This window comes from Saccharomyces cerevisiae, chromosome IV, assembly GCF_000146045.2.
Source record: "Saccharomyces cerevisiae S288C chromosome IV, complete sequence".
Lineage (NCBI taxonomy): Eukaryota > Fungi > Ascomycota > Saccharomycetes > Saccharomycetales > Saccharomycetaceae > Saccharomyces > Saccharomyces cerevisiae.
Window position 1 is genome coordinate 1283832 of NC_001136.10, and position 14480 is coordinate 1298311.

At 38.0% G+C, this 14480-nt stretch overlaps 8 protein-coding genes across 8 annotated transcripts, besides 1 other annotated feature; 2 read left to right on the plus strand and 6 right to left on the minus strand.

Moving 5' to 3' along the window:
• Positions 1–237: 237 nt before the first annotated feature.
• TRS120 (TRAPPII-specific subunit TRS120) lies at positions 238–4107 on the minus strand (the record flags this gene model as incomplete). Its single annotated transcript, NM_001180715.1, has 1 exon — positions 238–4107. One exon carries the CDS (start codon positions 4105–4107, stop codon positions 238–240), a length of 3870 nt encoding a protein of 1289 aa, NP_010695.1.
• A 276-nt stretch (positions 4108–4383) lies between these two features.
• ADE8 (phosphoribosylglycinamide formyltransferase) lies at positions 4384–5028 on the minus strand (the record flags this gene model as incomplete). The annotated part of the gene is made up of 1 exon (NM_001180716.3): positions 4384–5028. One exon carries the CDS (start codon positions 5026–5028, stop codon positions 4384–4386), a length of 645 nt encoding a protein of 214 aa, NP_010696.3.
• Positions 5029–5209: 181 nt separating this feature from the next.
• Positions 5210–5232: a sequence feature (ETC1; Chromosome-organizing-clamp; tethers chromosomal regions to the nuclear periphery; binds TFIIIC transcription factor but does not recruit RNA Polymerase III; located between divergently transcribed genes ADE8 and SIZ1).
• A 342-nt stretch (positions 5233–5574) lies between these two features.
• On the plus strand, positions 5575–8289 carry SIZ1 (SUMO ligase SIZ1; the record flags this gene model as incomplete). Its single annotated transcript, NM_001180717.3, has 1 exon — positions 5575–8289. The coding sequence occupies one exon, from the start codon at positions 5575–5577 to the stop codon at positions 8287–8289; it is 2715 nt and encodes a 904-aa protein (NP_010697.3).
• Positions 8290–8540: 251 nt separating this feature from the next.
• On the minus strand, positions 8541–9260 carry STE14 (protein-S-isoprenylcysteine carboxyl O-methyltransferase; the record flags this gene model as incomplete). Its single annotated transcript, NM_001180718.1, has 1 exon — positions 8541–9260. One exon carries the CDS (start codon positions 9258–9260, stop codon positions 8541–8543), a length of 720 nt encoding a protein of 239 aa, NP_010698.1.
• A 277-nt stretch (positions 9261–9537) lies between these two features.
• On the minus strand, positions 9538–10563 carry DFM1 (Dfm1p; the record flags this gene model as incomplete). Its single annotated transcript, NM_001180719.1, has 1 exon — positions 9538–10563. The coding sequence occupies one exon, from the start codon at positions 10561–10563 to the stop codon at positions 9538–9540; it is 1026 nt and encodes a 341-aa protein (NP_010699.1).
• Positions 10564–10861: 298 nt separating this feature from the next.
• RRP17 (rRNA-processing protein RRP17) lies at positions 10862–11569 on the plus strand (the record flags this gene model as incomplete). The annotated part of the gene is made up of 1 exon (NM_001180720.3): positions 10862–11569. The coding sequence occupies one exon, from the start codon at positions 10862–10864 to the stop codon at positions 11567–11569; it is 708 nt and encodes a 235-aa protein (NP_010700.3).
• Positions 11570–11766: 197 nt separating this feature from the next.
• ERD1 (Erd1p) lies at positions 11767–12855 on the minus strand (the record flags this gene model as incomplete). Its single annotated transcript, NM_001180722.4, has 1 exon — positions 11767–12855. One exon carries the CDS (start codon positions 12853–12855, stop codon positions 11767–11769), a length of 1089 nt encoding a protein of 362 aa, NP_010702.4.
• Positions 12856–13205: 350 nt separating this feature from the next.
• YDR415C (putative aminopeptidase) lies at positions 13206–14330 on the minus strand (the record flags this gene model as incomplete). Its single annotated transcript, NM_001180723.1, has 1 exon — positions 13206–14330. The coding sequence occupies one exon, from the start codon at positions 14328–14330 to the stop codon at positions 13206–13208; it is 1125 nt and encodes a 374-aa protein (NP_010703.1).
• Positions 14331–14480: the final 150 nt, after the last annotated feature.

Below are 14480 nucleotides of genomic sequence, written 5' to 3' on the forward strand. Positions count from 1 at the left end.
TCTTTTTATTATATTCTATTCTCTCTACTGGGGAGAAATTACTTAATTTTCATTTATATTAAAATAATACCTACTGTTTCATACTTTCACTTTAACCACCATTTCTTTAAGCTAAAGTTTAGGAACGCTAAACATATCATTGTTTACTTTTCGAGGAAACATAACTTTCAACATCAGGCTCTTTTCGTTTTATATTATCTATATTCTATATAGTAGTTTATAGAAATGCATTTAACACTAAATAACAGACAAGATAACGTTTTCAGAGTCGAACTGGATTATTCCATCTTGGTTGTTTGATTTGGAGATGCAAACGCTAAACTCGTACCGGCCTTTTTCAATTGGAATAATTTCTAAGTTAATTTCAGAAACTTTGGTTGTACTGATTGGTTTAGTTAACGAACCATTATACAAAATTCGTCTGTTCGATCTTGGTAATATTTTTGATGTCTTGCTGTCGAAAATCACGATGTCCAAAAAATTTACAGTAGAATTTTGTTTTCTTCTACATGTACTAGTCGGCTCTGTTATTATCTTCAAGTTTATTATTTCCCCTACTTTGACTTTTGGCTCATCAAGCAATAGCTGCACTCCGTAAAATAATCTCCCGGGGTATATCGTGTAGACCATCTTGTGATCAAACTTTTCTATGAACTTATTGAAATCCACCGAACCTGTTACAGATTGGTCTGTGGTTAATTTCCAGTTACATTTAAGCTTTGAAATGATATGTTCGCGACACCAAAATTTTTGTCTCATTTCTATAGTCTGTTCTTCGTTTAAACCACTTTGAATAAATTGTCGGCCTGGATAGATTCTTGGTATAGGTGTATTCTCAAAATTATACTTTTTGTAATCAATTTTTTTAATAGGAACAATAATTCTCGAGGTATGGCTTGCCTCTACATGATACTCATTACTAGTGAAATCTTCAAATTGAACATTCAATTTTATTCCGTCAATCCAAGAATTTCTGAAGTCTAATAATAACAATATAAAATCTCTAGAGTGGAGGTTAGATTCTGCACGTATTTTGCTCATTACATACTCAATCCAATCAACATTTTCAACTTGCGAGCTGAAGAGTTCATTTAGCGGTATGATGTCCATACTTGGTACTTCAATTGTTCTTCTCAATGTTACTTCATATGGTATTGATAACTTTTTTAAATAAATGCAGGATTCATCAGTAGCGCTCATACCGTATTCGATCAATAAGTCAAATCCGGTGAAATTAAATGGAACAGCAGTATTATCTAATTCCAAATCAAATGTGATGGTTTCATTTGGCTTGATTACCGTTGGTAATTTAATAATACGTACACAAGACTTAGAGAGCCAATCTAGCTGTTTTTCCATGATGTACAAGTCATCTGGTGGCATTTTTTTCCAATAATCAGGTTTCAACATTTGCTCAATATTATTCATTGGTATGATCTTAATATGATTTATTGCACAGCTCAGTGATTTATTTCTCACCGTTATATGAAAATCAGTTTTGGTACCATCCAGCATCATCCATGAGTTTCTTGTCATCTTGGAAGTACTCAATAGTTCTAATTGTGGTTGTTCAGGCAGGATTTTAATTTTTAATTTTCCGTATATACATTTACTGTATTCTGCCTCTTCTTCAACAGGATTCGATCTTCTAGAATCGTTTATAATATCGAATTTCTGAAGCGGTAGTTTTAGGATAGAGATTTTTAGGCATGAAATCTCGTAGATTTTTTTGTATGTTGGCTTTTTAATAATCAAAGGCAATGTGATGGATCTTATTGACTCGGCTTTAACATTATATGGCCCTGAATAACTTACAGCTTTTCTATCAATCTCACAAAATTCAGATATTTCCTCATCTAGTTGAATATCATTGATCGTAAAATCAAATTTGAAAGGATTTTGAACCCTGCAGGTGAATTCAGCCTTATCGCCAACTAAAAATACTAAAATAGGAACTTTGGTGCTGTTATTAGAAACAAAAGAAGTTGGTTGAACCCGTTTGAAAGGGTTGAAAACTTCCTGCGGATTAATATCCTGTGTCTTTTGTCTATTTTCTAGGCTTTCAAGGCTGCTAACATCTGACTCTAATGGGATTTCGTTTGAAGTGGGGTCACTATCCAATATTCTATTTATAACAACTTCCCTCAGAATGAAGGGATCCCAATAACTTGTGATAGACTCGTTGGTAATTGATGGTTGAATATATTCTTTAAACAAGGCATCTTGTTCCGACTGATTTAACAGATGCGTATATTTCGTAATTAGTATCGAGCTAAATTTAGCGACATATTCGAAGTCATTGATTTTTCTTGAAACTTTAATGCATAGTTGTAGGATCTTTTTCTGTAGGATCAACCAAGTAGATTGAGACGGATCATCTACATTGATTTTGGCCTCGCTTTCATTGATGTTGAGGAGTTCTATGATGGTATCTATCAAGGTCCTGTAGTCAGGATGCCATGCTATCTTATTCGGAGTCGCCAAAAGAGCAACCATCAGCAATCTTAACACGAATAATTGCTTTCTTTTGTATCCCAAAAGGCGATAAACTTCCGCCATAGTAGAGTATATTTTAATTTGAGCCTCAACTTGCATTTCCTTCAATTGTAATTCGAACAATTTATTGCTATAGAAATAAACTTCAAACCTTGGGAACATCGGACTATTAGGGATATCTGACAAGGCCCTGTGTTGGTTTTTCACAATATTGTCCAGAACGTCCTTTGAAAACTCTGAACTCTTATAACACGATGTCATGAAAGTTAAAGTCTTCAGTAAAAACTCGCAATAAACCACTTGCGGAGCATATTCACTATTGTGCATCAAACTTAAATCATAATAATACAAGACTTTGTCAGATATGCATTTAATTAATAACGGGAGGTTGATGTTTTCTACATCAATATTTAATGCTGGGGCAGATAAAGACATAATGGAATTTCTAGGTGACTGCATAGCAGCTATAGATATGCTGTTCCTTGGTGTGCTTGACGCCGTCGTGCTTGCTGTGGCTTTACTATTGGAATCTACAGGCGAAATCCCCGTTGAGCTAGATTCAAAATTGAGCTTCTCCACAGGACAAATGAGACTCACAATTTGTGGAATCTGGTATGACAAACCGAGATAAGATAGAAGTAAAAAGCAGATCGAAATACCGTCAAGAGCAGAACCCAACCATAAGTAGTCACGCACTTTGTACAAAGTTGTGATCGCATCAACAAAGCTGTTCAACGCATCAACGTACCTTCCTGCCAGCAATTGGAAATTGCCCAAAATTTTCATTTGTCTGCCCAATGATTTTTGTTGAGACCTATTCTCAGATGTGGAAAGCGTGGTAGCTAGCTTTAGAGAAGCGGATCTCTTTAAACTATTGGTAGTCATCTCAAAGGAAGATAACCTCTTAGAAGCAGTAGTAACTGAGCCTGCCTTCGATGAACTTGAGACGGAAGATTGTACCGCTGACATGGGTGTGCTGGATGACGAAGATGTGTAACTGTTCTGTCTTATTAGAGTTGTTTTCAATACCGCATTCCCACCAATCGCACCCGGCGACCTCAAAGTAACATGTTTATAGGAAGAGTAATAGCTGTTCAATGCGGTTAAAAAGTTCCTTGCTATGTCGCACATAATCGTTTCTATGTTTTTCTGCATATCTGGAGAAGATGCGAATACATTTTCCATCGTATCTATGGTTTGCTCAAGCTCTTTAGTGGGTGTAGATGAAGCGTACACCAAATTCGGTGAAATCAAAGTTGGATACTTCTCCTTCATGAAATTCAAATTGGTCAAGGGGTCACTGTAATCGTTTACCAGCCCAATAATGACAAATGTTTTCCGAAATGGCTCAAAATCATACAGAAACAACTCCAATGCATCGTCATGATCTATGGTCAAGAAGTCGAAAAATAACTTCCCATGTGGAAAGCCTTGCGGTGTGAAGATAGGGCTGTCAATGGGGGTTACATCAGACAGATGAATTTCGTTGAATTCAGAAAGTTTCTGTACCGCATTATTAAACTCTTTTCGCGTCCAATGGCCAATTGGTATCACTAAGGTCCTAATCTTAGATGGGCCAACATAGCTTGGGAAATGCTTAAGAATATTCATGGTTTTTGTCTCCCTGTAACAGGTTGTGAGCCGCACCTTAAACCAGTTATACTAGAACCGTTTAAACTACAATCTGGCCTGATTTTAGTTTTGCAATAACACGATTAAGCGTTTACACATGCACATTCATATATAAGTATACGTATTTACACACATTTTATTCGAAACCTTTAAGATCGTTTTGTCACAATCCATGATCATGATTTACGACGCGAGATGTTTCGCGCCTCACTTTGAAGAATGCCAAATATAAAAGTATAAATATGGGAACTATTCTTATTTGTGAAGCTGCTGTAAAACCTTATATGTAGCTTCTACAATCGCGATGTGCTCAGCATCGTGTACCCTTTGCTCGTACTGCTCTAGTGTTTCTTCGCCAGGTATGATTTCTAGCTTTTTTACCACCAATGGCTCACCCTTGTCGACCTCCTCGATGACATAGTGCACCATGCATCCGGCCGTCAGAGGCTTGTTCTCGTCCTGACATTTGCGCCATGCCATTTCAATTGCGTGTGTGGTACCATCGAAACAACCTGGTAGCGCTGGATGCAGATTTAATATCGGCACAGATTGCAGTTGGCTCAAGAAAGTAGATCCAAGGATCAATAACCAGCCCGCGCAGATGATAACGTCAGGCTTTTCCTCGAGCACTAGTTTTGCGAGGTCGTTCTCAAACTGGGATCTTGCCTTGGCCCTTGCGGCTTTGTCCTCCTTCGCAATACCCTTTGTATATGGGTATAGCGAACAAACCTTTGTGGGGATATTATTGTCCGCTGCCCTAGTTAACCCGTATGCCTTCTTGCTGGAAGATATGACAGAGACAATATGAGCATCCTCGCCTAATTGGCCCTGCTTTTGGGCATCGATCAAGGCTTGCAAGTTGGAACCTGAGCCCGAAATTAATACGACAATTCTGGCCATAGCTTTTGGAAAGATTATTGATGTGTGTTGGCTCTCACCTGCGCTTGCTGCAAGTTAAATCATCAACCTTGAGGCTAGGAGCGTTATTCAACTTTAGAAGTGTCTTCTCTTCATAAACTACTCTATATAACTTTCCTCTTGCTGGAATAAAAAACAGGTCAGAGTCACTAGCAACGAGTCACTCATTCGAATCCTTGCTGACGCTTTTAGTCTTTATGCTGAAATCTATCTTCGAAGTCGGAAGGAAAATGCATTTTTAAACTATCACTAGAACTACCATTTTAGAGCGAGCAGAAGGTTCCTCTTTTCTTAAACAAGTATAATTTTCCTTTTTGGATTGTACTTTATATTCTTACACTAAACGGCCCCTAGATGTCACCTGAGCTGTAGTCAATGTATACACCCATTCACCGCACCAGATAGTAAGTTGAAAAGTGTATCATCTTTAATATGAATATGAAAGAATGAAGTGGAGTTCATCCATATTTCACAAGAAAAGAAGACTCCAACTCAAACAGTTGAGTGTTCCATATACATTCTGTTTCAATGATAAATTTAGAGGATTACTGGGAAGATGAAACGCCTGGGCCTGATAGGGAACCGACTAATGAACTAAGAAACGAGGTGGAGGAAACCATCACTCTGATGGAACTGCTGAAAGTGTCCGAATTGAAGGATATTTGCAGGTCTGTATCTTTCCCGGTTTCCGGTCGCAAGGCCGTTCTACAGGACCTTATCAGGAATTTCTTGCAGAACGCTTTAGTAGTAGGCAAGTCTGATCCTTATAGAGTTCAAGCCGTTAAATTTCTGATAGAACGGATCAGAAAGAATGAACCTTTGCCTGTTTATAAAGATCTTTGGAACGCTTTAAGAAAGGGTACCCCATTGAGTGCTATCACAGTACGTTCTATGGAGGGGCCTCCCACGGTGCAGCAGCAATCACCTTCCGTTATTAGGCAGTCTCCCACTCAACGGCGGAAAACGTCTACCACATCTTCCACATCTCGTGCACCACCACCTACAAATCCAGATGCCTCTTCTTCTTCATCATCTTTTGCTGTACCGACAATTCATTTTAAAGAGTCTCCATTTTACAAAATACAAAGGCTAATCCCTGAATTAGTGATGAACGTGGAAGTCACAGGCGGAAGAGGTATGTGCTCTGCGAAATTTAAATTGTCCAAAGCAGACTATAATCTATTAAGTAACCCGAATAGCAAACACAGGCTATACTTATTTTCTGGGATGATTAATCCATTAGGATCCCGAGGTAATGAACCCATCCAATTTCCATTCCCAAATGAATTAAGGTGCAATAATGTTCAAATCAAAGATAATATAAGAGGTTTCAAGAGTAAGCCGGGCACAGCTAAGCCGGCGGATTTAACGCCTCATCTCAAACCTTATACTCAACAAAACAATGTGGAGCTGATATATGCCTTCACCACGAAGGAATACAAGCTATTTGGGTACATTGTAGAAATGATCACTCCGGAGCAACTCCTGGAAAAAGTATTACAGCATCCAAAAATTATTAAACAAGCCACGTTACTTTACTTGAAAAAAACACTTCGGGAGGATGAAGAAATGGGCTTGACTACCACATCTACTATCATGAGTCTGCAATGTCCAATTTCGTACACAAGAATGAAATACCCTTCAAAATCAATAAATTGTAAGCATCTGCAATGTTTTGATGCATTATGGTTCCTACACTCCCAACTACAAATTCCTACGTGGCAATGCCCAGTATGTCAAATTGATATAGCTTTGGAAAATTTAGCAATTTCCGAATTTGTTGATGACATTTTACAGAACTGTCAAAAAAACGTTGAACAGGTAGAACTTACTTCTGATGGTAAGTGGACAGCCATATTGGAAGACGATGATGACAGCGACAGTGACAGCAATGATGGTAGTAGAAGCCCAGAAAAAGGTACTTCAGTATCGGATCATCATTGTTCTTCTTCACATCCAAGTGAACCGATTATCATAAATCTCGATAGTGATGATGACGAACCAAATGGAAATAATCCTCATGTTACTAATAATCATGATGATAGCAACAGGCATAGTAATGATAACAATAATAATAGTATCAAAAATAATGATAGTCATAATAAAAATAATAATAATAATAATAATAACAATAATAATAATAATGATAATAATAATAGTATCGAAAATAATGATAGTAATAGTAATAATAAACATGATCATGGTAGTCGCAGTAATACTCCCAGTCATAATCATACTAAAAATTTAATGAACGATAATGATGACGATGATGATGATCGACTTATGGCGGAAATAACTAGCAATCACCTTAAAAGTACTAATACAGATATTCTAACTGAAAAAGGTTCAAGTGCACCCTCGAGAACCCTGGATCCAAAAAGTTATAACATAGTTGCTTCAGAAACTACTACTCCGGTGACAAACAGGGTTATTCCTGAGTACCTCGGAAACAGTTCCAGTTATATTGGTAAACAATTGCCGAACATTCTGGGAAAAACGCCTTTAAATGTGACTGCTGTTGATAATTCATCCCACTTAATCTCTCCAGATGTTAGCGTATCATCCCCAACGCCAAGAAACACCGCTTCAAATGCAAGTTCGAGCGCTCTCAGTACCCCTCCCTTAATAAGAATGAGTTCATTAGATCCCAGGGGATCCACTGTTCCCGATAAAACAATAAGGCCTCCCATAAATTCCAACAGTTATACTGCATCGATATCAGATTCATTTGTCCAGCCTCAAGAATCTTCAGTTTTTCCACCACGTGAACAGAATATGGATATGTCCTTTCCTTCCACCGTGAACTCAAGATTTAATGATCCACGTTTGAATACCACAAGATTCCCTGATTCAACATTGCGTGGGGCAACTATTTTGTCGAATAATGGGCTTGATCAAAGGAATAACTCTCTACCAACAACAGAAGCAATCACGAGGAATGACGTCGGGCGACAAAATTCTACGCCTGTACTTCCCACGTTGCCCCAGAACGTCCCAATTCGTACAAACTCTAACAAGTCTGGGCTTCCTTTGATAAACAATGAAAACAGTGTCCCCAATCCTCCCAACACTGCAACCATACCGTTGCAGAAGTCCAGACTCATTGTAAATCCATTCATTCCAAGGAGGCCTTACTCTAATGTACTGCCCCAAAAAAGACAACTTTCTAATACATCCTCAACTTCACCCATAATGGGTACATGGAAAACGCAAGATTATGGAAAGAAATACAACAGTGGTTAAAAACGAGGCTAAAATTGGACGGTTCCGTCCAGCTCTTTCATGAAATATTTTCTTTGTAATTGTGCATATGACCTTCATTTTCTATAATTTTCCGTTCGAAAAAGAAATATTTTCTTCTTTTCAATACTCAAAGGCAATATCACTGTTTGCATTCCCCTAGCATTTATTACCTACCAAATACAGATGCACAAGATTAGATAAAATCTTACATAACACAAAAATCCAGTCCATAACTAACACAATCATTACTATTATATAAAAGGTATTCCGACACCAACCTTATTCTTGTATTCTATGTATTCCGCGCTAAAGAACTCTATCAAATATTTTTCTTCCACACGAATTCTATCACTGAAAAATTTCCAAAGTACAAAAATGAAAATAACCAATGATAGGGGATTTAGAAGCAGTAGCTGAGTGCCAATTGCCCACCAAAAGAACCCAAGATAACTTGGATGTCTTGACCAGGAGTAAACGCCAGTTTTCACTAAAACATGATCGGACTCCTTCTTGGTCTTCACAATATGAGAAAAGGAATGTCCCGCAGTATGCATAGCAATAGTTCTGGTATATTGTCCCAGAATAACTAGAAGACATCCAAGTACTGTACAAAGCTTGGTAGCTAGAGAGTAGCTAAAAATTTTCAGATCAGGAAAAAGAAAGCTTTCTACGAGGCATTCCAGAATAGCAAAGGAATGTGCCGCCATGTAACTTTTGCCGTTGTTCAGAAGAAAGGACTCTGAATGTACCTTAAGAGGATTGTATTTAGCTGTAATATAATACTCCAAAAAATGGAATAAGGACAGGGCAATAATAAAGAGGTTAAAATTCTTGAATCTAATTTGTGGAAAAAGACCAACAAATATACCTAAAAGAATCCCCAGTATGTAGGAAGTCATGGTCACCTCATGCAGCGGATTGCGTCTGATGTCTGGATACTCATGCTCGTCTTCTTGAAAATCTTGGTGCATGTTGTGTTCAAAAACGGTGACCACAATGAAAGAGGAGGTAAAAAGAGTAATTATCTTGAAATCGATTTTCACTTTCTTATATAATTCATCAACACGAGAACCTTTCTATATACTGGTGGTATCATGTAAAGAATTGTTTTACCATAGTGGCCCATTTGTCAATTCGTCTTGAGTGATGTTTCATTATCAATCGGTTGCTATGCCAACGAAAATACTATGTCAGACTCTCTTGATGTATATAATGAATGGCAAAGTACATAGAAATAGATAAAAGTTGTTATTGTGAGTCGGAGGGGCTGTTTGTTTGTCCTACTCGTTGGCCGCGGCCTTGAAATTGGTTCAAATTCGATGGGCCACTTCTTAATTGACTTCCAGAAGCTCTGCCTGAATCTGTGCCACTGGTTTGAGACAATGTTGCAGGGGCCGTACCCAATCGTTGACCTCTTCCACTAAAAGTTCTCGTTTCTCTTTGCGAAGATGGCACATTGGCAAAGTTGTTGTTGAATGTTGCAGTTTCATTGTGGGCACCCGTTATGCGAGCATATAGACTAGTAAACCACCATGGCGTTGAGAATTTCCCATTGGGCGAGATTCCGTAGGTTGGATCAGCTTTTCTGGATATCATCCCCCATATTGGCCCCAGTGTATGGGTATCTAAGCATGTATAAAGGTACCCTGTAGTAAAACCGATCAATGAGATTACGAAATCACCCTCATTAAAAACGAAAGAGATAAACAATTGAATTAAGGGGAAGTACTTCCCCCAAACAGGAATCAAACCATAAAACATGATCTGCACGTTGGCATTGTCGATCGACCAAGTATATGTAATGCATGATATGAACCCAGAGGTGAGCACAACAGGGTAGTAGGACCCATAAATGATTGTAGTGGCCGTAGTGATGGCTAGTATACAAAAGCACAGGTAGTAGGCATAGTCTACTGTTACCATCGGTCCTCGTCTATTGGACAAACCGGGACCAAAATGCCCTCGCTCCAACTGTGAGGACCTGTCATAAATACTATATAGTTCCATTAGCGCAGGCATGGCACGAGACGAAAGCATTACACAAGAAGTAAGAAGTCTCCATATCTGAACCTTCTTGAACGTCAAATTCCAAACATAAATAAAGTACCACGGATTGATTAGATTCAACCGGCCGACGATCGTCATAACGATCGCTAGAGTAAATAAAGTTCTTGTTATTGGGGGGATATTTAACCAGAATTCTTTTGGGCCCATCACATCATTATTACGGCCTCCATTTCCATGTAATGTACGCACATTCCTTGGGCCTGCCATTATTTCCTCGAAAATAGTTTTTGATTTGACTTGGAAATGCGGAATTCACTGGTAATTTGTTGTATTTTGCCTTATATCCTTTGTTTGATACTCTTGTCTTATATTGAAGAGGACACGATTTCATGAGCCGCGAACGGGTAAGTAGGGACTTTTCACATTTGAAATTTTTCAAATGTGATGAGGATCGATTCTGCAAAGCAGCAGATAATAGCAGATAAAAAATAGAGAGTTGCAATATTCAAGTTCCTGGTAGCTGCTCGAATCAAGAGGGGTGAATTAAAGGTTTTCGATTTTTGCTATGGCTGTTCACACCAATAGGCAAATCCTTACAAGAGGCAAAAACTATGCTACAAAGCAATCAAAGAAATTCGGTACCGATGAGGTGACGTTCGACAAGGATTCTCGTTTGGATTATCTGACTGGCTTTCACAAGAGAAAGCTTCAAAGACAAAAGAAAGCACAAGAGTTTATTAAGGAGCAGGAAAGGCTTAGAAAAATTGAAGAAAGACAGAAGATTCGGCAGGAACGTAAGGAGGTGATGGAAGAACAGTTAAAGACGTTTAAAGAGAGTTTAAACTTGGAAGCTGAGATAGAGGATGCGAAAAATGATAAGACGGAGGATTTGCAGGTAGAATCTGATGAATCCTGGCACGGGTTTGATTCTGATAAAGATGACGGCGATAACGACAATAATGAAAGTAGCGTAAAGCCTATTTTGAAGAAAGGAGCAATCACGGAAATATACGATGACTCAACTACTGTTGAATTGGAGACATTGGAACCCAATGATAACTTTGAATATTTAGCCCAGCTAAATAATGTCAAATTAGAAAAGGCAGAAAAAGTACTCAAACAAAGCATAAATAGAGCCACCAAATACGCGAAGTTTCTGGGCGTGGATGAGAAACAAAAGAAGAAGCCAAGAGTAAAAAAGTTCAGATATTTGACCAAAAATGAACGAAGAATAAACCAAAGAAAGGCAAACGACAACAAGCGTAGGAGATAATGCAGTCGCATTATCGTCGGGCACCGCCTGGGGTTTCTTGACGCTCAAACAGTGTTTGATTTTTTTTTGGAAAAGTATATACTGTGCATATGTATTTTTCGTTTATTATATGTAATATATCGAATAAACCATTCTACGGGGAAAATAGAACAAATATTTACAGCATTTGCATGATTTTATATGGCTTGCCCAACAAATTATTTGCTTGCAAACTTAATATAATACTCTGCGTCCAATTTGAAAACGACCCATATGCCTCTTCTAATTACTTCGAAATACTGCATTTCGCCTTGGAAAAAAATGTAGTCGCTATCTGCGGCAACTAATTTCAGATTCTGCGATAAATATACCCATAGCCACCAGAACCTCAGCAAAAAGTCAACGAGAATCGCCGAATGATACATTTTTTTCTTTAATGTGACGGCACTTTTGGATCTGGATCTTAAAGAGGTTAACGAGTCCAATGACCAATCCATCCTTACATCCCAAAATAACGTATAGGAAGAATTAATTAGCATAAACCATCTTTGAACGTGGTGTAGTCTTTCTTCGTTGATGGATCCCTCATACACTCTTGATCTCCAGGTGCAAAAAAGAATGGGAAGATTACAACTGTATTTCAATGCATTGAATAGTAAAGTTGCTTCGTGCAGTAAACGGTATTCTCTCAAACACTGCAGTAGTCTTACCAGTACAGGAAGAAGGGCTACGGATAGATCAAAATGTGTGAAGGGTTCTCTAAAAATTAGAGAGGTAAACAATGTGAAGTCTATCAATGGTTTTGCAAACGATGTCAACGTGTCAGAGATTAAAATGTAGGTATTCCTTAAGGAACGGGGGGAGGATTCTATCAACAAACATCTCCTAGTACAATATTTTATTATCTGGCACTCTTTCAACAGAAACCAAAATATAGTGACACATTGGATCAATGGTAGAAAATATACGATGAGAATGATATTTTTGAGTGGACCTTCTATAATATTCATGAACTCAAAAAGGAACACAGTGGCAAAGTGGAACGGTATAATAATCCTTGTTATCTTCAAAGCAAAATTTCTAGCTGTTCTATGCAATTGCTGTAGAGTATAACCTGGACGTATATCGTGCGGTACTCTCGTGAGTATGACTTGGGATACGTCTAAATTACTATGCAAGAAGAATTTTAATATCCATGTCCAGATCCAAAGGGCAAGTATTATGAGCACAATAAATCGCTGCGGAGGGGGAACATTTAATATATTTTGGAGATAAAGTCCTTCAGAATTACTTTCGCTTTTCTCCATATTTTGCGGCCCAACTTGTTGCAGAATTGAAAACTTTGTATAATACTAATAATAATTTATAATAATAACAATAATAATTTATAACAATAATAACAATGCCAAACAATTTATATGGGTAACCAGTTTTTGGTACTGTTTGCCATCAATATTGCGACTAAATCGGGAGCGGTTAGCGCTGGCTTGCACTTTTTGCAACTGACTCTATTTCTTTCATTGATTATGTTATTTTCAGATGACGAAATACGCCAAAAAAATTCGGGAAATAAATACTAGCGTGATATCGGTTTAGGTATATTACAAAAGAACACCAAGGTAAGGCATCATTAGTTATGTATGCATATTACTGACTTTTACCAAGCGGACCATGACCCGAGTTCAATGATTACCCCTAATACAATTTTTGTGTGTTCCGCCATATGAGCGAGACTTAATCTGTCCAAAGTATCCATGGTGCTGTGAATATACTTGTTAGTCTTTTTGAACTCACTTTCAATCACGAAGGAGCCTGGAAATCCGTTTCTGGTGGCACTCCCATGATCGCTACAAGCATAGCCACATTGTGTATCCCTGTAAGGAATGGATAGATAAGAGTTGATAATTAGTTTTATAAAATCAGTTAATGCGGGAGTAGTGTAGTCGGTGACAATCCCCACATGTTCATCTTCTGGATCAGAAACATATCCCGTCATGTCTTGCTGAAGCATCGCTCTCACATGCTTTTTCTGTTTGGCATAAGCTGTAAAAACATCAAGAGAACCCAACAATCCCCCCTCTTCGGCGGAATAAAAGTGAAATTCCACAGTGTTGTTAGGTCTAAATCCTCTCTTCAAAAAATTTTCCGTATATAATCTGAGAGCCTCCATATTAGTCACCGTGCCTGACCCATTGTCGTCCGCACCTGGAGCTGCCATTATGGATGGCAGTAGCAGATTGATAGAATCTTGATGAGAACCAATTATTATAATATCTTCTGGCGTAGTAGATCCCGTGACACGGACTATAATTGAATATTGCTTCCATTCTTTGTGATCAAAATGTTCAATAGTCAACGTATCTTGCGGAATATCTTTTGTAATATTAGCGATAGTTGCAGCTAACCACTCGGCAGATTCAAAGCCGTGATCGGACTTGTAGTAACGGGTGTAAAAACTTGTAAACTTTGCCAAGTTCTTGTGCATAGAGCCCTTGTCTATATTCTTAATCGAATCATCCACTACTTCTTTGTTCGATATCTCAGGAGGATAGTTATACGTTGGTACTGTTGGCTCTTCCTCCTTGTTAAAGAAAGGTAAGAAAGAAGTGTGTTTGGTCACATCAAAGAATTTGACACCTCTTCTTCGTAAGTTTAGCTTTTCTGATTCGGGAACCTCCATTACCTCATTCTCTCCTACTTGTAAAACCCTTAAAGGCTCATATGGATATGACCATGCGATGATGGCAACATTAAATAAAACAAAAAGCGACTGTATCCTCATATTGTGCTAATCAGCGGTTGATTATGTTACTTACTTTTTCGAATAAAGATTTTGTATTTCTTTAGCTTCGAAGATTGATAATTATTGAATATCAAGTTTCAGTTTACTATAGCGGTCCGAACATATGAAAGATTTTAGTAAAGACGCTGG